Consider the following 27,674-nt stretch of genomic DNA (forward strand, 5'->3'; position numbering starts at 1 on the left):
TTTCCAATAGGGGGGGCGCCAGGCATGAATGATCGCCGTCCTGGGGGATGGGTCTAAGGGGAGGGGTGTACAATTTTTGCTTTCGAAGAAGGGCTGAAATGCAAAATGGTGTCATATGCATGGGCGGCGATCCGTACTTCCGAGTGGGGGGGGGGGGATATGACCTTGTTGACTATCTAAGCGTAGCGCCACCATGAGTTGGCGCGAAGCGTACAAGAACATTTTGGGATTAACAAACCCTCTAGATGGCCGGAAACGGCACTTCCCGAGCTTTCCAAGCGGCATATACCCAACTTTAAACTAGGGATGTCATGTCCGAAATATCTCATAATCAGGATCCAAAATACTTTTTTTTTTAATTTCGGGTGTTATTTTGGGAAAATTGCCCCTGTCAATCTTGTTTCAGGCGCAACGTTAGAATGTTCGAGAGCTCTTTTATATTATTCGATGAAGAAAATGGCCTCATGCAGGCTATTATAGGCCTATACACATGCAATACACAATTACACATAGTTACATTCCTAGGTACCGATTGCTAGGGCATCCAGGTGAAACGTGTATTAAGCATTACCCTGGTTACATGAGATTCTCAGCTGTTCGAGGGAACATGTACGTGTGTAGGCCTACTATAGGGCCTATATGAATACTATGAGGGTGCATATATGTACTATATCAATACCGTGGGCGCAATAATACATTTTGTTGTTATAGGGCCAATGAAGCCTACAGTCAACTATTTTTGCTTTATAAAGACGCTTTATTTGAAAAGATCGCACTGCGTTTATGGTAGGCGAGAAATGAAGCTAAAAAAGAGCCGTACATTAACGAAGATGCTGAATGTAGGCATGAAAATATTCTTATCCCTGGCATTTGGTGGGGGGGGATATGGTGCATTACATCCCATCCACCCCTTTAATGGGGGGATATATCCCCCCTCCACCCAGGATCGCCGCCCATGGCCATATGTGATCCATTTTTCGACCTTAATAATAAGCAACATTTCCAGTAAAAATATGGACACAAAATGCACAATTTAGTATGGCTGGCATGTCACTTATTGTTTATAGTGATAATACAAACACAATTACCATCTATGTTTCTAAAACTATTATGCCGCCGAACTTCGCCAGAACCTTTTTTTGGCAAACAAAAAATAAAGCATACGGGAGGGGGGGGGATTGAGCGATCACCGACATCTCACATAAAGGTCGTCATCAATTTTTTTTTTTTTTTTTGCTAAACTTTTTTTTTTTTGGTGACGGCCAATAGGGGGGGCGCGCGCCTGTTGCGCCCCCCCCTGGATACGCCCCTGCAGACCAGCCAGCAACAACTGCTTTTAAAGCATTATGGAGACATGGTACTCATTGATGCCACTCACAAGACCACAAAATATGCTCTGCCTGTTCTTGGTATTTGTGAGGACCAAGGTTGGTTATAGTCCTGTGGCTGAATTCATTACAGAGAATGAAACGACTGTTGTGATAACAGAGGCCCTTGACATCATCAAAAATGGAACCTTGAATGGAACCCCAAGTTCTTCATGCTTGACTATTCCGAACAAGAATACCAAGCACTGCATGCAGTGTTTCCAGGTACACAGAAGTTTTTATATGCCTTTCAAATGGAACAGGCATGGTTGCATTGGAGCAAGGAAAGTAAGTTAACTCAACCTACACAAAGTTATTAGTACTTTTCTTCTTAAAAGTTTTTAGCAAAGCCCCACAGCAAGAGGTTCCTAGTTTGATTCCTGGTCAATGCACCTGTGTTATGTCCTTATGCAAAGCACTTATTATCTCTTTGCCGACAAAGTTGGTGAAGAGGGGACATAACACCTTTACTGTTCATCTGTTTATTTGTCTGTTGGTCCATTTGTCTCTCTGTATGTTCACACGTTAGCCGTCCTTCTATATGTAAATCTGTCAGATCAACCTCCACAAAGCGTCTGGAAAAGAAGTAAAGAAAAACAATAGTGTCAATAGAATAGAGTGGAAATATAATAGACTTTAATAACATTTGATTTGGTTAATAGGTAAGCCCTATTTGGTGTCTATGGGAAATTTATTTATTTTTAGAAACTTATGTCAGACTAAAATAAAGGCTAGGTGTGTTGAATTGCAATAGAGTGAGTAAAGGTTGTAATTAAGGTTGGACTGACTAAATGGTTAGAAGTATATTTGGTAGATCAGTGGATGGCAAAAGGTGGGTGGGGTTAGTAGGTGAATGAATGGAGGTATGTGAATGGTGTGTTAGATGAATTGGGTATGGTAGATTAATGGGGCACAGTGAGGAATAAAGCATTGAATTAATGGAGCATGGGAAGTGAATGAATGATGACTTGGTATTGCATTCTGAGGGTTTCACTGAGATTGGTGTCAAGGTGTTTCGACAACGCAGCTAGTTTAGGCTAGTTTTAGGGTGTTCCGACAACAAAGAGATTAGTGTCAAGGTGTTTCGACAATGCAGCTAGTTTCAGGGTGTTTCGACAAAGGAGCTAGTTGGTCAAGGTGTTTCGACAACGCAGCTAGTTGAGACTAGGTTCAAGGTGTTTCGACAACAAAGAGATTAGTGTCAAGGTGTTTCGACAACGCAGCTAGTTGAGGCTAGTTTGAAGGTGTTTCGCCAAAAAAACTTGGTAATGCATTCTGAGGGTTTCACTGAGATTGGTGTCAAGGTGTTTCGACAACGCAGCTAGTTTAGGCTAGTTTTAGGGTGTTCCGACAACAAAGAGATTAGTGTCAAGGTGTTTCGACAATGCAGCTAGTTTCAGGGTGTTTCGACAAAGGAGCTAGTTGGTCAAGGTGTTTCGACAACGCAGCTAGTTGAGACTAGGTTCAAGGTGTTTCGACAACAAAGAGATTAGTGTCAAGGTGTTTCAACAACGCAGCTAGTTGAGGCTAGTTTGAAGGTGTTTTGACAACAAAACTTGGTATTGCATTCTGAGGGGTTTCACTGAGGTTGGTGTCAAGGTGTTTCGACAACACAGCGAGTTGAGGCTAGTTTCAGGGTGTTTCGACAACAAAACTTGGTATTGCATTCTGAGGGTTTCACCAGGACACAGTGATTCAAACACTTGGAATTCCATGCAGGGTGTTTCGACACCACATCACAGACACAGTGATTCAGACATCTGGTACAGCGCACTGAGTGTTTCGTGTACCATCTTTACCTAGGGCCTAGATCTGAGGGTTTCGCTTACCTTAGTGATGCAAACAGTTAGTACCGCACACTGAATGTTCGTTTTCCATCATTTGTTGACTTGATTTTATGCATTTCGTTTTAAAAATGCTCTAAAAGTAACTAGCATCTTCATCTCTATCCCCAACACATCCCAAAACTCCACAATACGATCAGCTAATGTGAAACGGAAGTGACGTTAGAGGTCAACTAGCTGTGTTGTCGAAACACCTTGGAACTAACCTCAGCCTCGGCCTAACAGCCTTACGATAAAGAGAATTTCCTAAAAATTTAAGTGATTTTAGTTGATTCGAATATTTGAACGTGACGGCTCTTATCTTTGAACGAAACTTTTATTTACATTTTATTTTATTATTTTGTTATTACTTACGCAGCACTCTTTGCATCACTACTTTCAGTCCAATGGTCTCCTTGACAACTAGCCTTTACTATTATTTTGGATCAGCATTGGGGCCAGTTACGCGAGAGTTTTTTAATAACTCGATCGATATCAAAGTTGATTCAGGAGTGTGGGCTCAGTGATGACGAATGGTAGTTTAAGTTAGGCTACACTCTTTAAATTAAGGTAAGTTTCTATCCAAGCCAGCATTCATAAGGAAACACGTTAACCTATTGTTTTAGTGATTTTGCCTATGCCTCTAGGCCTATGCATAGTAATACTATACTAAGGCCTAGGCCCAAGTTAAGTATTTAGACGTTTGGCATAACTAACACTATGTTACAGTACATACCTTAACGTAGGGTTAACATTAGACTACCGTGACTTCTTTCTTTCGTGATAATCACAGTGAAGATATTTCTTCCAAAAACTACTATTGCATCGGGAGGCCTAGGCAATCGCTTTATTTTGCTGGTTGGGTTGGGGTTGGGTGTCCCTAAACGTTGTATGCTACTTGCTAGTCTAACCCAACTTCCAACAGGTAATAATAATGGCCGTGGCTATTCTTACGACTAGTCGTAACAATTATTTATAAACTATTCTTACGACATCAGCGAATTCATGCGCAGTAAAGTAAATAAAGCAACTGCGCATGTAGTAGGGGTAAACCTAACCCTAACCGGAAATTATTGTTACTCCCGGTCGTAAAAATAGTAGCATGGTCACTTCGAAGTTCGGACACCTAAGCCTTAAAACACCCCAAAACTAAATCTTCTGGTATAAATCACCGGAAAATATACTTGATATGGTGGGAGAATTGTGTAATAGTACGATATACGGCAAACTTTCTTTCCTGCAAACTGTTTTCACGTTGTATTCCAAGAAGATTCTTCGTGATTGTGGAACTGGTATTTCTTTGCTAGAGTATTGCGAAGTTCGGACACGCAACCCACAGTGTGGCGCTGGTGATAAAATTGGTGGCGCAGTTGCTTTTTCAGTAATTATAACAGACTTCATAGATCTCCGTCATTTTATTGACTAATATGTAAGTAATTTCTTGCACACGGGACATTTTGGAGAGAAAATAACTGTAGCTTCGTAATTATTGGTGAAATTTGGCTCTTCCTGTAAGTTGTCATGGTAAAATCGTGTATTTCTTAAGGTGTCCGAACTTCACAGTATGCCGAACTTCGCACTACTGACTATACTCCTAGTCGTAAAAATAGCCATGTTAAAGCAACTGCGCATGCGTAAAAGGTAATTATTGTTACGACTAGTCGTAAGAATAGCCACTTTGAATAATAATATAAACTTCTTATTAAGCACTTTCCATGAAATCTCAAAGTGCTGTACAGCATAAAATGTTAAAGCTTAAAATTATAATAAAAATGCACAATAGCATGCAGAGAGGTAAGATAATAAAAAACAAAGAATAAATTACTCTAGCCTAAGCACTTAAAAAATAAGTCTACAAATTCTTCTTAAAAATATGTATAATAAGCAATCCCAAGGACAGCTACCAAATCGGCTTGGGTTATAGCAATTACTGTCCCTGACTGCAGGCATTATATGACTTTTACTGCAACATGTGCATGTGGGTGAAGTCAAATGGCTTATTACTTACACTTCACACTGGGTGGCTATCCAATTTGCAGTTTCAGACCATTTGAGATTTTGTTGATTATTAGAAGACAATTTTAGATGAGAGAAACATGGACTTTGCCTGGATGGATAACCCATCTTATTGTAGCCTGCCACGGTTCAAATCCATCACATTCCAGATGCTAGGTTTCTCAATTCTTATGCCATTTGCCCTTATCCACTCCACCATTGTAGTAGTAAGTGAATTTGAGTGATATACTGTACTTGGGTTTCAACTGTTGCATTGAATCATGCTCTTGTGGGCCAGGCATTTGTTACAGAAAAGGTACTCAGTAGCCATGCCAATATGATTACATTAGATCTTAATAATCTGCAAAGTTTGTTATATGTTTAAACATTTGTGATTCATTTGTCCCATATTCTGCTTTACATTATGACAAAAGGTTATAATTAACTGAACTTGTGCAGTACAGCATGTACTCAAACTACAATGTTATTGTCTTTTCTCTTGCATGCAGCTTTGTTTGATGTGAATACAAGTCATGGGCTCAGATGACGGTAACGCAAAGAAAGTCAAACGGAAGAAAAGAAGAAGTAAACAAAGTAGGATTCATCCCTCAGACTCGGAGGCAAGTAGAGAAGAGTATACTATCAATAGTCATGGCAACCAGAGTCTTACCATTGAAGAGGAGGTTAATGACAGTGGGGATTCCCCATCAAGTAGCAATCTACTAATTAAACCTAAAAAATCTACAACACCATATAAATCATCCATTCTCAAAGCTGCAGCAGTGACTTCTTTCCTAGGAAATGGTGTCACCAAAGGGGTCAAAGCAACATCTGAAGCTGGAAAGACTGCGGCCGAAGATGGCATGAGAAATGTCATGGCCGCTAAAAGGGGGGCAAGAAAGTTCTTGGCCCTTGGGAAGAGACAGAAACAGAAATGCAGTAAGTATTGTCAAAATAAACAAGAGTGAGTGTTGCATATCCTTGTATGCTCACTGTTCTCTCTATCTCTCTTATCCTTTCCGATATGTGTTACATTTGTTTTATTTGGAATTCAATACATATATTCATGTACAAGTGAGCAATCTTTTAGGTACAGTTGATGCCTGGGTTTCGAGGCAACTTTTTCAGCGAGATGAAATTCTTTGCTCTGTTCACAGTAGTAGTAAGTTTGCCATGTCAAATTTAATGGCTGTAATCCGTGTAACAGTTTACCTTATTTCATTTTGTTAGGTCAAGTACTACAAAACTCTCACAGATCACATTTCTATCGACCATTATGATCAGATTTTCAAGTAATATCAAGAAATAGGCTGATAAACTTTTCCTTCAGTCACTGGTTTCTGCATGTGTAGCTACAGCTTTAGCTTTAATATTTTTTTGTTTTTGTTTATGTGTTCACTTTTTATCCATGATGTCCTTTTCCTTGGTGAGTACTGTGAAATTACATACTTTAATAATCATACCAGTTTAATTAACTTAACTAACATAAGTAAATGAACTACTGAAAACTGAACAGGAAACTTTATAACAATGGAAAAGATGTAAGAAAATGTTGGCTAAAATGGGATTTGAACCAGTGACCTCAAGAGCCCTGCACAAGGAGATGGTACCCTATCAGCAAAGGAATTTGCTATGTATCGGGATCGCCACTTACTAAAGGGCTGACTCACTCGGCTGGCAAAAGTGCAGGGCTTTTAACCCCGAGGCCTGATTACTGGTAATACAAACCTGTTGTAGTCAAATATTTCTATACATGAACTAACCCAACTCAATGGACTTTGGTACTACTTTGTTTTCTCTGACAACTTTCCTTTTTCTATTTCTCTCTAATAGTTGGCTCATATTTTTAATGAATCAATAACAGTTTAGGATGATTTCTTATGTGTGGTTTCATTTGTTGAAAGCATTCTACATGCCATAAACATTTAGACACTAAAGTATCAAACTCATTCATCTCTTAAAGCTTGTTCAGAGAACTATCATGTTCAGAGAATGACAAGACTTACAGATCATTCTTTCTCAAATCCAAATATTTATAGTTACTGCAGTATGATTAACTAAGGTTTACTTTTAACTCAATTGTAAGGCTCTCAGTGTATCAGACCTTGGAAATAATTTTCATTCAAGAGACATCCACACCTACAAGTAGATATCAAAGGGCCATGCAGGGAATAAAAAGAACAGCATTGCTCACATATCAAACTAATTACATATTCTGTATTTAAATGCTAGAAGACATGCAAAGAAATGAAAGAATTTCCAAAAAGAAATTTTTTGTTCACCTAGAGCCCCTAGAGGGATCCCTGAGCTCTGCAATGTTGACAATTGTGGTCATGTTGTAATTTATTGTAAAAAGTTCAGACATCATAGAAATGTTTTTCACCTTGACATGAAGCTTGGAGGGAGATTTTTGCCCCCCCCCCCCTTGATCTCAAGAAGAGAAAACAAATTCTCTTTTACCCCTTTCGAAACTTGGATAAGTTTCATGTTAAACTCCTTTGAAGTAGAAGACATGACACATTAGATATCTATTTCATTGAAATGTGCAAGAGTGTCAAACCATGTAGAAGATCATTCAAAAGTCTATCCACTTGAATGCATTGAGAGTTAGTTGTACATAATGAATCACTTTGTTTCTCATTTTCTGCACAAAACTGCACAAGAATTTACTAAATAAAATAATTTCTAATATAATTCTTGAAACTATACAATGTGGTAAAGGTTTTTTTTACTAACACAGATATCATTTACACCAACTCTGAACATATATTGTATGTACAGTAATTGAATATTTGATATATGAAATAGAGATGATGACACAAATGGGGAAATTATCTGTCCAGAAGAAAAGAAGGGAGGAGGGGGGGGGGGGGTGGAGGGGTAGGGTTGAGGGGTTGAAGATATACATAGTGATTCAGATCAGGAAGTAGCTTAATTGAAGTAGGAAAGGAAATTATTGCAAAGGTAGCGGAGAAATGTCCATATTGCTTTTAATAAATTATGCTAAATTCAAAGTTATCATAAAATTAGGGATTGTGATTCCAGCTGAGGCATAGGGGACAAGCCTAAAAATGCTCTGTTATAATAATTTACAGTTGCCACTTGTAAGCGGTACTTTGTTCAGTTTTTGTGATAACAACCTGCCCAGTTGTTGTTTGAAATGTGCCATATTGTTATAAAAATTACAAACTGAAAAAGTGCCTTGTTGTGAGAAATTACGAACAAAGTATACAGTAATTAAAATGTGTCTCTTTACTGAGAAACATTCAAATACTGGAATTTGTAGTACAAAATGGAAGGAGGATCCGAAGTTAGAGGTAACTTTATGGTTAGCCCCATCTTCACTTTACCAACTTTACCAATTTTATGGCTTTTACCAACTTAACCTAACATCATCTTTACCAACTGTCTGTCCCAGGTATAACCCCCTCCCACCACCCTTGTATGAAGAGAAAGTGGTATACTCTATTGGAAATATCTGCATTTATTTCCAGGTGGTTTTTCCAACTACAAACTCAACTCTGCAGCCTCAACCATGACAGGAATAGATGACCCAAACTCAGCGTCGATGTCCAACCTCAGCGATCGTAACAAGGACTTGATTGGCTACTTTGCTGGTCTGGCAAAATCAGATGACCCAGACATACAAGTGGACCTGGATCATATCGAAGATCTAGTCCGAAAGGGAGCAAACATCAACTGTACAGATAGGTTTGGACAGAATATACTTCATGAGGTGAGGACCTTTCAAATCTAAGGCGGGGGGGGGAGGGGAGGGGATGAGATCATGGTGGAGGGACTAAGAGCATCTGAATAGGCACTGTGTCAAAAGTTTTGTTAAAGAGCTGCACTATCACTGCTGTCAGGTTGCACCAATATATTGATATTTGAATCAATTTGAGAAGTCATTTAAAGTAAATGACCAACTGCAACAGAATGTATCATTTCATGAAAATATGAAAAACTTTACAGCATTCATAATGAACATTTCAATGATAAAATTATATACTTCAATGACAAACAAATGTGTCTGTTGGGATTTGCACTAAAGACTTTTAATGTAACTGTATGTCACTATTTGGTTTCCATTTGTCTTTCTTTGTTTCTTCCCCCTCTCAACCTGAATAGGTTGCTAGAACCTGGGAAGTAGAAATAGCTGAATTTTTAATAGACCAAGGTATTGATATAAACCAATGTGACGCTTACGGCCGGACTCCCCTGCACGTTGCTGCAGCAGTCGACTACCCGGATATGATCAAACTACTTTTGGAAAGAGGAGGTAAAAAAAATGCTTAAAATGACAAATTATGAAAGCACCATGTAAAAAGAAAGAAGAACACAAAGCTGCAGTATCCTGCTCAGCTACGATGACTCAATATTAAACAATAGAGATTATCTCTGCAGAGAGGCTGCAATGCCTATTATGTGAGAAAAGGCTGTGGAGGACAATAGGTTATATACCCTACTCAGTCTGGCTGCATGAAGCTGCAGCCCCCTCAGCTTCTTACTTTAAACATGGTGCCTAACCACAAAGAGTAAATGAGAAAGAATGAAGATGAGGTGTGTGTTAGCCTATGGTGCAATCGATTTGATAATCAATGAAAATACATGATAGGCCTAGTACTGGATACATTAATGTAGTGACTGTACATGATATTGCACTCACTGAATGTAAAGTGTCGTCTGCTATCTGTGCGTCCTGTAGACAGTGGTTGATGTACATCTGTCCACTGTTGATTATAATTTCCTATAAACATTTAAATTATTCATTGCTCCCATTCATGTTCTTTCACCAGCTGACATTGAATGTTGTACCAAAGGAGAGAACCAGACACCGCTACATTATGCTGCCAGAAACGATGCATGCGAGGCTTTGAAGTTGCTTGTTAAAATGAAGGCCAACCTACACAGCCGAGATTACAAGCAAAGGACGCCACTGCAGGTCGCTGCAGAATTAGGTATCAATGGTCATCCTTGTTGTTGGGAGAGAGGGAAAGAGGAAGATAAAGAGGGTGTCATGACTTTAAATGAAACATAATTAATGATGTTAACAAAAAAACACATTATTTATCACTGTTTATTTCTAGGTAAGGGAAGGGTTATAAAAAGTAAGTCCAAAAAGACAACATGTTCTATCAAATTGCTACGTTTTTTAGAAAGTAAACTTTCGAAAAATGTTTTCACAAATAAGGGATGCGGATATAAATGTGTTTGGCTGGATGGGGGACAGAAGAGGGGAAGGTGCGTCATATGGACACAGTGTTGGGAGGGGGGGGAGTGGGGAGGCATGTGAGGCTGTTTTGATGAGAATTAAATTAAGAGGTGTAAATAACAAGTTTTGCAAGTTAAGGTGGTCTAGAGGAGGAGTGAAGCAGGAATGCAAATTGCTCCATTCCCCTCCACATCCATAGTAACACCGCTCTCTCTAATTAAGTATCCCTATAACATCCAAACGTTATGGCCATTCAACCGATTGTTCATATAATTTGAAAGCATCGACGGTGTCATTCTGTCTTTTGTGTAGATCGCAGCGAAACAGCCAAGCTTCTCCTTCAGCTTGGGGCAGATGCATCTGATAGCGACATTGCTGGACAGACAGCCTTGGTATTAATGATCACCAAAATGCCTGCTGTGGTGAGTTTGATATAGCAAGTAATGTAGTAGGCTATTAAGCCTAACCACCAAAGGACAGATCTGTCTAGTATTAGCACTCAGACCTGATAAGAGGTAGTAAGTGGGTACAGCCCCAAGGATCAGAGTCAATTTATGGGTCTGGAAAATTTGGGATAAAGAATATTTTCATAATGTACTTAAGGAATTAATGAAGCTTCAGAACAGGGGCGGATAAAATTATATTCCTCGGGGGGAGGGGGGGGAGGGGGGAGGGAGGGGGCATACCTTGTTCTCAAGATCACTGTTGGTATTACTTTAAATGTCTAGTGTTTACGCTGCTGTACTTTGAGTTTCATTTGAACGATTTTGTTGTCGCCATTGTTTTAGCTGAGAAATGTCTGTTAAATTTTATTCTTGCATCAGAGAGTCTGCAGTTTTCGTAAGTTTTGATAAGTTACAAGCACATTGCAAAGCACTGCTTCAAACTGATAATTGAAAACTGTAATTTGCTGAAAGCAAAAAGGAAGCAAATTAAAGAAATTCTGATAATTCTTTATTGGATTTATGGGAAGTTGACATACATGCAAATAGTATTTTCTTTGTGATTCAACTCTAAATGCCTTACAGAAATACAAGGTTTGATCCAACATCTTAAATTCCAGTGAAATATTTGCTCTTTTGTATTTCAGGCCAAGCTTGCTCTGGATCAGTTTCACAAGCTGGACCGTGCAAACCGTCTCCAGTATTATGATATCAATTATATAGAACCGACAAAACCGGATGACCCAGAGCCAAGGAACAAAACAGCTGTAAGTATCATCGTTGTTAACTGGTTTGTGTATGACTTAATGGGTAAGATTTCTGACCATGGATGGATGTAACCACCAACATTATAATTACATCAACTATACAGCGAATCTACAAATCTCAAACCACTCAGAGTCGAGGTTACAAAACATCCATAGGTATCAACCTTAAATGGTTTGTCAATAAATTTGAAGATTTGATGGGATGTACATTCACCACCTGCAGTATATTAGGTTGACTATAAGCAGTAAGTATCATTGATAAATGGTTTGTAAATAATTTAGGGTCATATTTTATAGGATGTATAGGGATAAATCAGCTGCAGTATATTAGGTTGACTATAAGCAGTAAGTATCATTGATAAATGGTTTGTAAATAATTTAGGGTCATATTTTATAGGATGTATAGGGATAAATCAGCTGCAGTATATTAGGTTGACTATAAGCAGTAAGTATCATTGATAAATGGTTTGTAAATAATTTAGGGTCATATTTTATAGGATGTATAGGGATAAATCAGCTGCAGTATATTAGGTTGACTATAAGCAGTAAGTATCATTGATAAATGGTTTGTAAATAATTTAGGGTCATATTTTATAGGATGTATAGGGATAAATCAGCTGCAGTATATTAGGTTGACTATAAGCAGTAAGTATCATTGATAAATGGTTTGTAAATAATTTAGGGTCATATTTTATAGGATGTATAGGGATAAATCAGCTGCAGTATATTAGGTTGACTATAAGCAGTAAGTATCATTGATAAATGGTTTGTAAATAATTTAGGGTCATATTTTATAGGATGTATAGGGATAAATCAGCTGCAGTATATTAGGTTGACTATAAGCAGTAAGTATCATTGATAAATGGTTTGTAAATAATTTAGGGTCATATTTTATAGGATGTATAGGGATAATCACCTGCAGTATATGAGGTTGACTATAAGGAACCTAGAGAATTAAGAACACAAACAGTAGTAATAAGTTTTTTCTCAAGTTTTTTTTTTTCATTTTGCTTTTATTTCTAGATGTCAGTGATCGTCCAATTCAACCAGCTGGAGCTAATTATGCATCCTGTCATTCAACGACTAATCGACATCAAATGGAGAAAGTTTGGCAAGTAAGTCACCATTTTATGCTCAAACAAAGTCATAATGGGAAATATTTCTCAAGTAGCTAGATAGTGGCAAGGTTTTATGCAAATGAAGAAACATTGGTACTGAATGATAACTTGAAATAGTGTTGTGTGGTGTTGAAGTATTGTGCATCCATTCTTGTAAAATCTTTCATATGACAATGCTCTCTCATTTTATATGAAATTATAAATATTTATTTAAATCAGAGTGGGAGCTCAAGGGTTGACTGTAGAGGAGGGGGGGTATGATGCCATGGGCATAAACCAGAAAGAAGACCCCTCCCCTACCGTGAAAATTGTTCATCACAGCTGGTGAAGGAGAGTGGACATTTTTTTTTCAATCTCTAAGGGGTGAGAATTGTGGAAACGGTTAAATAACACTGCTATTAGTTATCTTTTATTTGAGGTTTAATCACATTTTTGATATTCTTCAGATAAAAGTAAATTGTATTTATTATGATACTTTATCTTTACCCCACATATAACATTCTCTATTTTTTATTCCTTGCCGAAGGCCGAAGGAATCTATGCGATGGTGATGGCGTGTGTGTGTGTATGTATGTGTGAGTATGTGATGCCTTGGTTTGTAAACAGGATATTTCAAGAAGTAACTTTAGTATGTTGGTAGCCCTTGGTAAGCAGATGATCCCAATTCTTTTTCATGGAGGTCAAAGTTCATTTGAGGTCAAGAGATGGCAAAGTCTGATAACTTTGAAAATGTGATATCTTCAGAAGTTTCTTGAACTGCAAACTTGGTATGTACATAGCCCTTGCTAATACATGACTACAGTTTCCCTTGGGGTCAAAGGTCATGTAAGGTCTAGTACAGGTTACAGTCAAAATAATTCTGAAGTTTGTTTGGTTGACCTTCAGTCCTCTTTGCATAGGTACGAATTAATCAATTCTGCAAGACGTGCCATTTCTGCTCAGCAATTCAGATCATTGGAAAATCTTGTAACTAAAGATTCTTCTCATATTGGCAAGGAATCACTAAGTCATTTGACTTTCTGGTTGTTTTCCAGGTGGGGTATCTGTAAACAAGTCGTTTTGAATTTGATTTTCATTTTCCTTTGGACTGGCCTGGCTGTATCCCTGGACTCAGACTTACGAAAAGATTACTTTAAACTAGCCATCTCTGTAAGTTTCTGGTTTTTATTCGATGTTCTTTGGCTTGATTCATAGAAAGCCTACTTATATGACAGTTGCATACTTAAAAAACAGCTTTCATGAATAAAGTCTTTAATATGCAGGCCACTGGCTATTTTTCTTGGGCAAACCAAGAATTTGAATTGTTTCTGCATAATCAGTAGTTTCTTAGTGATGCTTAAGGATAGAAGTGAGAGACATGGCTTCAAGTTTGAATATTGTGGTTGCAACAGTTGTATTAAAATATGTTCCCACCCTCCCCCACCCCCCTCCACACACACACCTTTAATCCCTCATTCTTAGTCATCTTGTTTTTGTTAATACTGAGCAAGACAGTTACTTTGTTCTTTGTTTACAGTGTGTGGCAGTTTTGTTGACGATAAGTCAAATTTACTTGGAGCTGTTAGAATTCTACAATTCCAAGAAACAGTTTAAGGTGAGTTCATAATATTGTATCTTTTCACCAAAGCATATATGTATAATTGTTATTATTTGTTAAGCGCTACAAGAATTACTTCATAGTTTGTTTGGTGCTATATAAAAATTATGTATTATTATTATTATAATAGAAACTGCTCTTCTGCTGAAATTTTCTTTTCATACTTTCTACTTTATTGCTAGGCTTGATATTTTTATTTTATATAATTCCCAAAATTGAAGAATTACACTCAAATATCGTCAAGTGGCTTTCTGAATACTCAATTAAGGAAACAATCATTTGATTAATCAGTATTATTCAACCAACTGATCAATCAATGAATCATTAAATTAATCACGCAACCAATCAGTCATTAAGTTAATCAAATTATCAATCAACCAACCAATAAAGAATCTTTCAATAAATCATTAAATTAGTCAATCAACCAGTCAATTAGTCAATCAATCTATCTATCATTCCACCAACCAATATATGAATCTTCCAGTCATATAATAAATTGATCAATCAATGTATCGATCAATCCTACAGTGACAAATATAGAGTGCCAATATCTTGCAGCTCAAAGAGTGGTAGAAACACACAGACTAGTAACTGCTGAAGTAGTACAGTATTTTATCATATTAAACACATTAAAGCAAGTACAATACACTGGTTTACATTAGCTTACCCAAATGTAACTATAGGAAACTGGATCATCCACACATTTTTTATTTTAATATCGGGACATCCCATCCCAATGTGTCCTGGTGATCTCACAATTTAATGTACTCTGTTTCTTAGAAATGGAAGGAGTGGAGGACAAACGAGGTTGAAAAGGACATGAAGTTTTGTCATCCAAGATGGCCGCAGGAGGAATCTTACCTTCTACAAGAGATTAAGAATATCAACCAACAATCACCAAGATATTTCTCAGAATTTTGGTAGGTTGAGTAAAGTCTTGGATATATTGTGTTATATATATATATATATATATATATGTATATATATATATATATATATATATATATATATATATAAATATATATATATATATATATATATATATATATATATATATATATATACACAGTGAACATAGTCATAGTTATAACTCACCATGAAGAAGTGAGATCTGACCTTAACATGCAGAAGTGACCGCTAAATGCAATGCCAACCCTGTTACAAGAATGGAATAACTTGTTGACATATTGTGGACATAAATATGACTGGATTATATGTTGATGGATTATATGTTGATGTATTATGTGTTGATGTATTATGTGTTGATGGTTTTTAGTAGTATAATCATCAGCTTGGTATTTATCTTACTTTCTGTGGAAATTACTTCGACTGGTTTATTCTTATCCCTGACAAATCTTATGGTTGTCAGCAGTGTGTTACTTAGCACTAGCAGTACCACTCAATCTGATTTTAGTCTGCCCTGTGACACTTAGCACTATCATTAGTATTAGATCAATTATCAAGTGTGATATTTTCATTGTTTTTCCCACAGGAATTACTTTGACTGGTTTATCTATTTATCCCTGATGGGTCTTGCGGTGGTCACCACAGTGCTCACGTTTGTTCCGAGCCTTTTGGTCTCAAGAATAGTTAAAAATGTTGCATCCATCGTAATTATCTTTGTCTGGCTGCGGTCCATGAAAGTTATGAGAGGTTTCAGAGCTCTTGGTAAGCTGACCTTTGGCCCCTTAGAATATCACCCAATGGTTCTTTGTATTTCAATGTAATAAAATAGAATTAGCACATATATCGCAGACTATGTTAATCCATAAACAAAGCTTTAAAAGAAAAGGTGCTCTGGAAAGAAAAGGCACTCATGATAAAAAAAGATGAGATTGTGTTGAGGAACAAGGCATTACGTGATGCAAGTCAGATAAGTTTGAGATTAAACCAAAGACTTCTGTCTGTGTGATGCTTGGCCTTCAAAATTACATAATAGGGTCATTTCTACTTTACGGCCCTTGTTGCATTACTTTTGTTTAATTATTGATACGGTTGGATCCTGTCCAATACTAGATTTATTTGTTAAAAGAAATGTTAAGTATATTATGTATTTGACATTTCACTGTGAGATATACTGTATGTCAAAGAATAGTAGAGAGTTGAATATTCAGTTATTCAAAAATGCACTGTTGAATAATCAAGTTATTCAATATTCAATCTAGCCAGTTGGGACAATTTCCTAATGCTTATATCTCTCTAACCGTCCTCCAATATCATGCTCTCAAAGCACTGGTATTGTCAGTACAAACAGTTCCTAATCTTGATCTGATAGAAACATGATATTCATACTGCTCGTACTGACAACACGAGTGCTCTGAAGCGGGACATGACATTACAGTATAGAAAAGATTGTCCCAACTCAACTTGATTCAATGTTCATAATTCAGTGTGTTGAATTTTCAAATGAGTAAATATAGTGTTCAGTTAAGTTAAGTTCAGCATGTTTGTGCGGCTTTTCATTGACACAAACAATCAGATTTCCATTAAAAACACAGAAAGCTAACCTTTCTTATATCACCGGCATTTTGACTTGTATGTGATATGGAAAAATAGAAGAAATAATCCAAAACCACAAAAAAGGGTTCCTCACTTTGATGATATATATTCTTTAATTATCTTCCTGCTTTTTTTTTTGTTTTTTCTCTTTCATTTGAATTCTCAATATGCAGGATATTGTTATACAATGTGATATCATTCAGTCTAATAATTGTCCTTGTTGACTTTCTTCCTTGCAGGGCCTTTCATTGTGATGCTGGGACTGATTGTCAAGGACATTGCTATCTTTGGATTTCTGTACTTTGAGTTTTTCATTCCATTCGGTGAGTCCTTAATGTGGGACAAGTCTAAATGTAGGACAAAATCTAGATCAAGGAAAAGATGAAACCACAAAGAGCTTGATGTTCCTACTTTGTTGAATGACCTTGGTGGTTTTTGAAGGTCAGATAGTTGACAACGTCTCCCAAAATTCCTTTTACAACTGTTCTTAATAAAGCTTATCTTTGAGTCACAATTCTTTGTGTCCTTTTTCAACATACACATGATTACTTTATGTGATTTCCTCATTAGAGGCAGCTGTTTAACTATACAATGTGATAAGTATTGCTAATCTGTGACCACAAACTATATAAAGCTTATTGCTAGTGTTTGCAAGAGAGTGATCATGTTCAATTCGTTGCCGGTCGGAATATTCCACTATTAAGTAGGGGTGTTTTGTCATACTCAAAATATTCTGAGTACGACACTTCACATTCCTAATCTATTTCATTTAGTGAATTCATATCATTTTATATTGTTAATCCCTAACCTATACCGACCTTTTACCATTGTTAAACTCGACACCAACCTATTATTGAATGGTATAGTCCAGAAGAAACAGACTAGCGATGAATGGGGACATGATCCCATGAGAGTCACAGCATATGTTTGGACTTCTGGTTTGCTTTCAAAAACAACAATTATGAACCATATCAATTTAAATATTGTATAACCATTTGTTTGAATTAGTTTTGAAACAGTTTTCTTAGTTACAATTTTTTTCATGGAATTTATTTTCTGTCAGATTCAAGTTGCAGTTTTGAGCTTCATTTTTCTTCCCTTTTTTCTTCTATTTTGTCCAGGCTTTGCTTTCTGGATGACCTTCGGTGGAGGTCAAGGTAATGTGACCAGCATGGCCACAGTTGACCAACTCACTTACAGCTTGTTCCGTCTTACCCTTGTGGACGAATACCAGTATGATGTAAGTAAACCCTGATGCCCTTATACCAGTGGCGGAGCGTCCAAACAGTCAGGGGGGGGCGGATGCCCCCCCCTGACTCAAATGGACTGCTGGCGCCCTTTTCAGCTTTTTACCTTTTTTTACTTATTTGCGATTATTGACTTTTTTATTGCGCTCTCGTCTACCTATTGACATTTGTCACATTTTGTTGACGATGACACCTATTTATTCTTCGTTTATCTGCAAATGAGCAAGGCCCGGAAAGGGTCATTTCCAGCCATCTAGGGAGTATCTTTACTAAATACAATTCTGTACGCTCCACGCTAACCAGTGGTGGCGCTCCGCTTAGATAGTGTCAAAAGCGCCCCTACAGACCATTCTCGCCCCCCCTGACCAATACCCCTAGCTCGGCCACTGCCTTATACTCTAGAAATGACTGAAATGTAATCAGGGACATTTTCATAGGTAGAAAATCCAGGTAGAGTTAAGGGTCCATCAGTATTGCCCAATACACAACAGTCCACATCATAGTTTGCACATATTTAATGAGTTTCCCATATTTATCAATGTGTCTTAGAAACGAAAGGAGTGTTTCAATAAATTTCAACAGATTTTGAATGAGATTATCCCACACAACAAATGAATACTGAATATGTGGCATATTAGCTAGGTGTCCATAGTTCTTTAAGGATAAAATGAGTCACAGCCAGTGATCTTCCTGACATGAGTCAAGTCCTGGATTCAAGTCACTGTATTATCACTACAGGGAAGAATTTAACAATCTTTTTCGGTTCGTTTACTTGAAATTTTTGGGACTGTAGTCATGACTACCTAAAACAATGCAAATCTTGACAAACATTTTACTGTTACTGTAATTGAAGTTATCTGGACTGAGAAGTTTCATTATCTATTCTAACAATCCTAGATGTCAGGAATAAGTTTAAGGACAAGAATTTCCAGTAAAGTACTTTTGAAAAACAGCAATTTTATAGGGTGCTAAATATTCGCGACTAGTAACTGATGGCATTAATTGATAGAGTTTGGAAGTAGCCGTTTTTCATTTGGTCAATAATTTGATCAAACCCTATGCATTATTACTCAAATAAAATTGCATTTACAAAGTCTTATATATATATCCTATTAGTGAAAACTGATAAGCAAGTCATTAATAATCTTGATTTCATTCCCAACATTTCATCAACCAGACACTTTTATGAACAAGTAATAATCGCATAGAAAATAGCTAAACCGGAAAAATTAATGTTTGTTTTAATGTTTATTTTATTGTTCAAATGAAACGTGACTAGTCAAGTTAATGAATAACTTTGGTATGACACTTATATGATGAAAAATGGTTGTAGCTTATGTTTACACAAAGTGTACGGTGGCTTCTGCATGCCATACTCTCCCCCTCCCCTCCCCACACCCACCCTCACACCCCAAAGCTAAGAAGGCTGTATAGGAATAGTCACCATGTTGATGTCTTTGCTTTCTATCCTGTTCTAGCTAAACATTAATGTTCTCTTCTCAAGTTTGATTTTTTTTTACAAAGTATATGACAAACTGGAGGTGTATTGCTCACTGTATTTTATCAATTTTTTTATAATTTATTTCTTCTCAGGAAATGCGGGAAGTCGATGTAGTAATGACATACATCCTGTGTACGACTTTTCTGTTCTTGTCTGCCATTCTCTGTATCAATCTCTTCATTGCATTGTTGTCCAACACTTTCCAAAGGTGAGTCAGAGATAAAGCTTGTCTTAATTTTAGAGGCCCCTCCTTTTTGGCCGCATTTATATACTTAATTGAAGAACCAAGACTGCTCTGTGAGGTTCACAGTAGGACACACTATTCCAATCCAGAGTTAACTCACTCTTTGTCAGACCTTCTATTGAACTGTCAACTATTTCTCCTGACCAATTTTCCAGTTGGACGAGCTAACAAGGACAGTTCGTCCTTAGGGCACACCTGCAAATTGCAATGTAAACCAATCCTGTGATGTTTTTCAGTATTGCTGGAATTGTCGATTCAGTGTACTTTCTGATGCTGATGTTTGTGAAAGTTGAACCAGGTATCGTGACACTTGTAAAAGAATAATCATTCTAGTTTAATTGTGTATTCCAAACTGTGATATGACTTGTTTACAAGTACCACAATACATGGTTCAAGTTTGAAAACATCAGCATAGAAAAGTACACTGAAGTTGCAGTCACATTTATTGATGTATGATGTAATGTATCACAGCATTGGAACATTTGATTTAAAAAAGATGTTATATATACTCTGCCTCCCCTCATACCACCCCCACCCCCAAGAAACTATCCCCACCCCCCAATTGGCTATCTTACATGTGTAGCCATGATTAAATGTAATGTCCCAGTGCTTTGGCTATTTTAATGTTAATTGTAGATTACATCCCTACCCCTATGCCCCCTCTCCCTATCCCTATGCCCCTCTTCCTACCCCTATCTAGTATCTATACCCCCTCTCCCTACCCCTATACCCCCTCTCCCTACCCCTATCCCCTCTCCCTACCCCTACCCCTATGCCCCTCTTCCTTCCCCTATGCCTTCTCCCTATCCCTATCTATACCCCCTCTCCCTACCCCTCTCCCTACCCCCTCTCCCTGCCCCTATCCCCTCTCCCTACCCCTATGCTCCTTCTTCCTCCTTTTTCCCCCATCCTCCCACACTCACCCTGGTGACCCATCTTACCTACCCCACTTCACACATCTGTCCATACATAAACTGAATTATTACATCATTAAGGCATTACTCTGTCTTCTCTGTACAACTTGGTAGGATATATGACAACGCTACCTCCAATGCTGTGATGCAGCAAGCCTCCATCATCTTGAATATTGAGGAAGGAATGCCCAAGAAGAAGAGGAAAAAAATGAGGAGATACATTCATGAGAATTGTAGTCCAGAGGCGCTGTTTTATGATGATGATGTCATAAGCGAGGATGGAGAAGAACTCAAACTCATGACATTCCAGATAAAGGTTTGTGATGCCTTCTGCTGCTCTTCATCTGTCTGGGATTGTGGGGGGGGGGAGGGCGGGGGGGGGTGGGGAGCATGTTTTTCCCTAGCAAGTGAACATGAAATTTAACATCCTTTCATGTTCATGCAGTCATGATGGCCTATGTTAACATGTGTGTGGGAGGGGAGGAGGAGGGGTGGAATAGAGGGTGGGGTTAGTGCCAAATTAGTCAATATTATAATCCAAGAACAGCAGTCAAAGCAATGATATCTTGTAAGGCAGTTGCCTCCTCATATGTGGACGCCTCCTCATGTGTAGATGTATCGTCTGTGTCTGTCCTGTGGGGTTAGCACTAACTAATGTCAATGGAGAGGAGTTCTATACTTTCCAGGGAAGAGAATTTCAAGCTTAAAAATGATAATATCAAAGGAGACCAAAACTGGATGTAAACAAGACCGCTTACTCATTAAAACTATGACAGTAGGTAAATTTCTGGTCTAACAAATGGAAAAATGAAGCCCCGGAACTTTTGTACTAAGCATAGCTGCGAGTCATATCACAATTTATCAATGTAATTGTACCAAAATACTGTTTTGTATACATTTTTGTATATTTCTGTTCTATATCTGGACAGGAATCTCTTGAGGAGATGCAACAAGACATGGCCAAGCTCGGAGTGAAATCAAGCCTGAACGAGATAAGTACCTTGAGGGAAGAATTAAATCACCTCAGAGAGGAACATACCAAGAGTAAAGAAAATATACAGAATGATCTTTCAACGATAAAGGACTTACTGCAGACACTGCTTACATTACAGGCAAAAGGAGGCAACAGTGTGGGTAAGCACAGGAGAGGTGGGGAGGGGTGGGGGAGGGGGGATCTGGGGGTATCTATTATTTACAAGAAAGCCAGCTGGTTAAAATGATTGTACATACTGTAATGATTGGAATGGGGTTAATGAGGAGGGAGGGGAGGAATGGGGTAGGGTGGGCTAACACTTATACCAAAAGTCATACATTATTTAGTTCTGACTGTATGGGAGGTTAGGGGATTGCAAGCAATATTTCAAAAACCACTAATAGTATCAAACTCTTTTTATTTGTTTGTTATACACTAACAGTCAGTTAACAGTTAGTTGACAGACCTTTCAGGTTTTGTTGAGTATAGAGTGTCCTTCAAAGGAGGGTCCACCAAACTAAGTGTAGCTTGCTTTGCTTGGATTCAGAAACCAAAAGTGACTGCAATTTATCTGAAAAAAAAGAAGAGATAAGGTATCACAGTTTTTATGAGAGACAGTTATTATATAGATGTGACATCAATATTAAATCAAGGAAGAATTCCTTGTCATCAGGAACTCTAAGCAAGCACCACAAAATGAATTGCGATGAATCTCTTTAGTTGTTGGTATTGTTGAGGTGAAATGTAGTGCGAACTTAAAGCATTAAACTTAACATTGTTTACCTTATTCTGAAGGTCCAAGTGGTCACGGACATGATAATGGAGGTGGACCCTCAGGAGGGCTGGACCATGATTACGAGGACCCGGAGTTATTGAAGTCCCCAGAGAACAAACCTCGTCCTCGTTTTGTAGGCAGGAGAGATACCAAGATGCAGATGTCCTTGTTTGGAACGAATGAACCAAAACCACGGTAGATAAAATGTTCTCCAAAGCAATCAATTAAAATTGAATTTTGTTTTCAACTTTTTTGTTAATTTTATCATTTATGATAAGGACTGCATTTCTTTTTCCTCCTTCCAAGTTCCTGGTTTGCTTCGTCATAAAGAAAAAAAAACCCGCATTGAAATTTAAAACAGATATATGAATACACACACATGCTTATGTGCAAACTGTTTTAAATAGTGCAACTTGATTTGCCCAGCCCAAAAAAGTATTGTGTCCCTAATGTGGAAATTATATTTGTCAAAGACTCTGAACTAACAAGTTAGTTCCATTGAAGTTAAACAAACCTTAATCGGATTAACACTTTTGTGATCTCTTGGACTTGTCTGCAAATGATTTGAGTCTCTTCTGTGAGAGAGTGGAGCTGACATCATCCGCCACTCTGGTTTAGAGAAAACTTGCAGAAATGTACATGTTTGGATATGCTTGTTCTTTTCAGTATCTTCATATGAAAATGGATACATAGAACATTTTACTTGACTGAATATCGGTGCTAAGTTCATGTCTGCTGCCACCGTTTCAATATACTATTTTTGTTTCTGCAAGTCTTTCTTCGTTCTGTGAATGTGTCTTTTCTTCCTGCTGAACTTGCTCTTTACCTGCCACATTTCTCCTGCCTCTGTATTCTGTATAGGTCTCCCTATGTGGTGGATGCCACCTCCTCATCAGCCATCTCGATCAGTGATGCACCGGTGGTGGAGATAGCAGCACCTTCACCCACTCTCATGAAACCAGATCAAACTAAAAGGTTATTTATAATAATCCAGTCTTTCTTTCTTCTTACATTGCAGTAAGATAATTCATTCAATGCCTGACTGTGCTTTATTTGTTTCATGTATACATATATGTAATACCTAACGATCATTTACCTATCATTTGAGCTCCTTTATTGGATTTTTTTTGTCTACTCCTGTTGTTTGCTTCATCATTTTGGCCAGAACTTTCCCATGATGCAACATTTTCTCTGCATATCATGAATGACTGTCCCTGATTAACAAGGGTGTCGCATATTGATGAAATATTTCCAAAAGTAACAGTGTATGCCGATTGTTGACTTGATTTGACATGGTTTCATATGTGACAATTGATAATACATTCCCCTATGCAATGGGGTTGAGAACCATTATGTCACTGCCCCCACCCCACCCCCCTCCCCTGCCCCCCCCCCCCCCCATTTTTAAATGTGGTAACTGCCGAACGAGATGCTGCAGCTTTAAACCTGTCCTTATTACTGCAAAAGTTTGATTAATTTTCTTGTATATATTTCAAATCAATCGTCTACGTTTCAGATGATCACTTGACCACGATCTGTTTTCATTTTAGACTGAAGGAATTGCGATTAGAGAGCAGAGCTCGTCGGAAACTCCGGAAGGAACAAGAGGATTATCTCCAACAGAAGTTATCAACGCCAGATGAATCAGTCATGATTCCCTTACCTCCAAAGATGGCCACCCTCCAGGAATCGGACACAGAAAGTGACATCTTCAGCCTGAGTGGAAGGTTAGAGGAGGACACTGAGATGGAGTCAATGGCATCAAAAGTCAGGATGCAACCTCCTCCTCCCATGGTGAGCCGTTTGTAGTCTTAACAGTTTTAAAAGACAAGATGTATTTAATCTAAGAAACAAGATGTATTTAATCTGAAGGGAAAACTGACTTGAAAGATGGAAACACATGATGAGGGAGTAGAGACACATAATTGGTTAGTGTGGGGATAAAGGCAATGATGTCAGGAATCAAATATCTGTACTGTAGCCAAAGGCATTGAGATGGTTGAGCTCCGGGACAGGCCCCCTGTTTTCACTCTTCATTTTTCCTGTAAATAAGGATAGATTTTTCTTTATCCCATATTATCAAGTTCTGAGGCCTACTAGTTGATCCCAGGAATGTCACCTAAGAGACTCCTCCTTTGAAAAAGGGTTTGAAAGAATCAGAAAGAGGTAGCAAAGAAGTAATACATAAGAAAATAATCAACTTTATTTTGAATACTAAATTTTAACACCATCTTATTGGACATAATGGACATAGTAACCTTGAAGTTGATGAAAGGTTGGGAAAGGTTGTTTACCTTTTAGGAAGTTCAGGAAGGTTTATCAAACTATTGAGATGTTTCTTCCGCATACCACCCCCCCCCCCCTCCCCTCCACCTTACCTCAGAAAATAACAAAACAAGTTTCTCTGTTTTCCTATGCTTCCTGTGAAGCACTTCAGGGCTAGAATTAATCTAAATAATCACAAAAAAATAATCACAAATTCACTGAACATTGTTCATAATTTTATTGTTATTTCTCTCCTTTCTTCTTTTACAGGATGATTTGACTTTTGCAAAGACTCAGCCGTGATCTGATATTTAAATTTTATTATTTATTATTTATTTTATATGTTATTTTTTATTTTATTTTATTTTATTTTAATTTTGAAATGAGCAAGCTCACAGCAAGTATGAATAAACATTCCATCTCAAGTGTCCTCAAGTCATATTATAAGTTCATTCCTTGTTCATCCCCCTTCATCCATGATCACTCCTGCAAGTTCTGCCAGTTCTGCGAGTTCTGGTTCTGCGAGTTAACCTATCCTGTACCTTCCCTCGGTATCTTGCGTAGTGCTTACCTCCATATCAGAAGACATTGATGTACCAAAGGTAAGCGATGGACGAATAAAACATCCATTCTCACTAGGTTAATCTCTGAATTTGATTTTTTTTTTACTTCCTTTTTAAGTTTTGGGATAGTGGTGTATGTTATCTTGACATGAGGGTATGAATATGTATTAGCTTCACAACAACTACCAAAGAGAGGGCAAAAAGAAGCATTTTTGGATATTTACATTCCACAGAACACCAGATATTGGTTTGTTTATGTTTCCTTCCTCTCCATTTTTTAAGAGTAATGTATAAAAGTTACAAACTTTGATCTAGAAGGATGTTTCATCAGAGATGAAGTGAAAGGAAGACATGGGAAACATTTTATTTTATTTTTGTTTTTTTTTAGTTTACATTTTTTTTACATATTTATATACACAATCTTTCTAACAGTAGATAGATAAGAAGTTTGTTGGCATTTTTCTCTTTGATACAAATACAAGGACCACATTTAAATGTTTTCCAAAAAAATCAAAATAACTACTGGTCAGTGCAAACAAAACTTTGTCCTCAAACTTTAACTTTAACTTTACAAGCAAAGCAATGTTCTCTGAGGAACTGTAGAGTAGCTGTGGATAGAAACAAAATCCCCACAGAGTTTGCTGCATAGGAAGACGTGAGAAAAGGAGAAATGTAGAACAGTTAAGCACAATTTTAGAACAGTTTTTATGTAAAGTGCCCTAATATTATGATGTAAACAAAGTTCTCTCATAGACAATCACGAATTATAATTTAATTAATTACATTTGATTTGCATTGTAACAATATAACATTTGTTCAGAGTCTAATGGTTATTCAACATCGTGAATATCTAATTAACTCAATTATTATCACATTTTGAAAGTGATATGGTTAATTTTATTAAACCCTTAATGATATTATTAAGACATGAAGGGGTACAAATATTCTCAATGCCAAAGCAGATGAGTCTTTGAAAGAGGCTGTACCAGTACCATGTCAAGGTGTTTGTCAATGTGAAGGTGCACAAAAGTTTCTTGTTTGAAACTCATATGCACATATTTTGAGAATTTAAATATTTTATAATATTTTTTATATGTTCCTGACCTGGAAGTTGATATAATGCATAATGCTAATGTTACTGACTAGACCATCCATTTTGTGTTTTTATCAGTATTAACTGCATGATATTTGAACAGTTTTTAACAGTCACAGGAAATTGGGTGGGGTTAGGGAGGGGATGGTAGTGAAGTGGAGAGAGGGGTGGGGGAGTAGGGGAAGGGGAGCATACTTACTATATAAGTTGCTTATTTCACAAGACAGAAAATCTAACCAATGTACAGTTGTTTTAGTATTAAAAAGATTCCATCCTTACATAACATTGAACATGAATTCCTTGAGACTTAAAACACCTTGATCATTTTATTTATTTAAGGAAAAGGGCGGGGTGGGGGGAGGGGGGGGGTAGCTGATGGGTGGTTGGAGGAGGAGATCAATAAGCACAACTCTCCAAGTATATTTCACAGACTGAAAACCCTGATTAGAAATATATATCAGCAGAGTTTCAATGTTTAGAAATTTCCATCTCATATCATTGAGTAGTAATAGCTTAATATTTCAAAACAACTTGAACTTAAATTTATAAGAGTCAGGTAGAGGTGTTAAAGGAGGGTGAGGGGCTGGGAGTAGTTGATCTATAAGCACAGCTTTCCAAGGTTTTTTTGTGTACAAGATTCCATCCTGATGAAACCTTGAGAAGGTAGCCTTCTTAAGATTTTTAGACCTTGAACAATTTGCAGTGCAATCATTTAGCTCCTTTTCAAACTTCATTCATTGTAGTTATATTGTTTAAGTGAGTCACTTTGTTATAATGGAATGGCACAAAAACTTATATGTAATATGCTCAAAGGAATATAACACTTCTTGTAAATAAATATTTCAGAAGTCATGTTTTCTATAAGGTTGCCACATTGTCATCATTTTGCTGGTGTTTAATTTTGGCTTTCAATAAGGCAAGGGTGGATCCAGGGGGGGGGGGGGTACATGGGAGCACGGCAATCTATTCTGGAATCTTTTTCGTACCAAGAAGTAGCTGAAAATATAAACTTGCTCAAAACAAGGTACACTGTAAAAACATATAGCACCCTTTGCAAGTGGCATTCCTTTCTATTTTCTGGGTAATAATACTAACACTAACTGCCCAATTTTAATATGCAAAGTAAGTTAGGACAAAGATATGTGTGCTATGAAACATGTTATAGGTTGACATAACTTTTCAAGTTTTGCTTTGAAAAGTAAAATAATATTTCTTAAGATATCCAACATACAAACTTTAATTAATGGTTAACATACTAATGGGAAATGCTAAAACTGC

General features: G+C 37.4%; 1 protein-coding gene across 3 annotated transcripts in view; it reads left to right on the forward strand.

Moving 5' to 3' along the window:
* LOC139973240 (uncharacterized) overlaps positions 1-26,539 on the forward strand; it is a 66,342-nt gene extending 39,803 nt beyond the window's left edge. Inside the window, exons 2-22 of one of the 3 annotated variants that reach the window (XM_071979778.1) lie at positions 3,570-3,760; positions 5,695-6,124; positions 8,680-8,921; positions 9,314-9,464; positions 9,982-10,143; positions 10,710-10,819; positions 11,488-11,607; positions 12,631-12,722; positions 13,760-13,874; positions 14,242-14,319; positions 15,103-15,242; positions 15,815-15,990; positions 17,061-17,144; positions 17,943-18,061; positions 19,662-19,777; positions 20,842-21,043; positions 21,657-21,861; positions 22,496-22,670; positions 23,337-23,450; positions 24,026-24,269; positions 25,011-26,539. In XM_071979778.1, coding sequence (XP_071835879.1) covers positions 5,719-6,124; positions 8,680-8,921; positions 9,314-9,464; positions 9,982-10,143; positions 10,710-10,819; positions 11,488-11,607; positions 12,631-12,722; positions 13,760-13,874; positions 14,242-14,319; positions 15,103-15,242; positions 15,815-15,990; positions 17,061-17,144; positions 17,943-18,061; positions 19,662-19,777; positions 20,842-21,043; positions 21,657-21,861; positions 22,496-22,670; positions 23,337-23,450; positions 24,026-24,269; positions 25,011-25,043 — 3,084 coding nt within the window. In that variant the 5' untranslated portion in view covers positions 3,570-3,760; positions 5,695-5,718 and the 3' untranslated portion in view covers positions 25,044-26,539. Of the gene's footprint in view, positions 1-3,440; positions 3,761-5,694; positions 6,125-8,679; positions 8,922-9,313; positions 9,465-9,981; positions 10,144-10,709; positions 10,820-11,487; positions 11,608-12,630; positions 12,723-13,759; positions 13,875-14,241; positions 14,320-15,102; positions 15,243-15,814; positions 15,991-17,060; positions 17,145-17,942; positions 18,062-19,661; positions 19,778-20,841; positions 21,044-21,656; positions 21,862-22,495; positions 22,671-23,336; positions 23,451-24,025; positions 24,270-25,010 lie in introns of those variants that run through there. The other 2 variants (XM_071979777.1, XM_071979779.1) reach the window with 2 other exon arrangements.
* Positions 26,540-27,674: the final 1,135 nt, after the last annotated feature.

The sequence above is a fragment of the Apostichopus japonicus genome, chromosome 9 (assembly GCF_037975245.1).
Source record: "Apostichopus japonicus isolate 1M-3 chromosome 9, ASM3797524v1, whole genome shotgun sequence".
Taxonomy (NCBI): Eukaryota; Metazoa; Echinodermata; class Holothuroidea; order Aspidochirotida; family Stichopodidae; genus Apostichopus; species Apostichopus japonicus.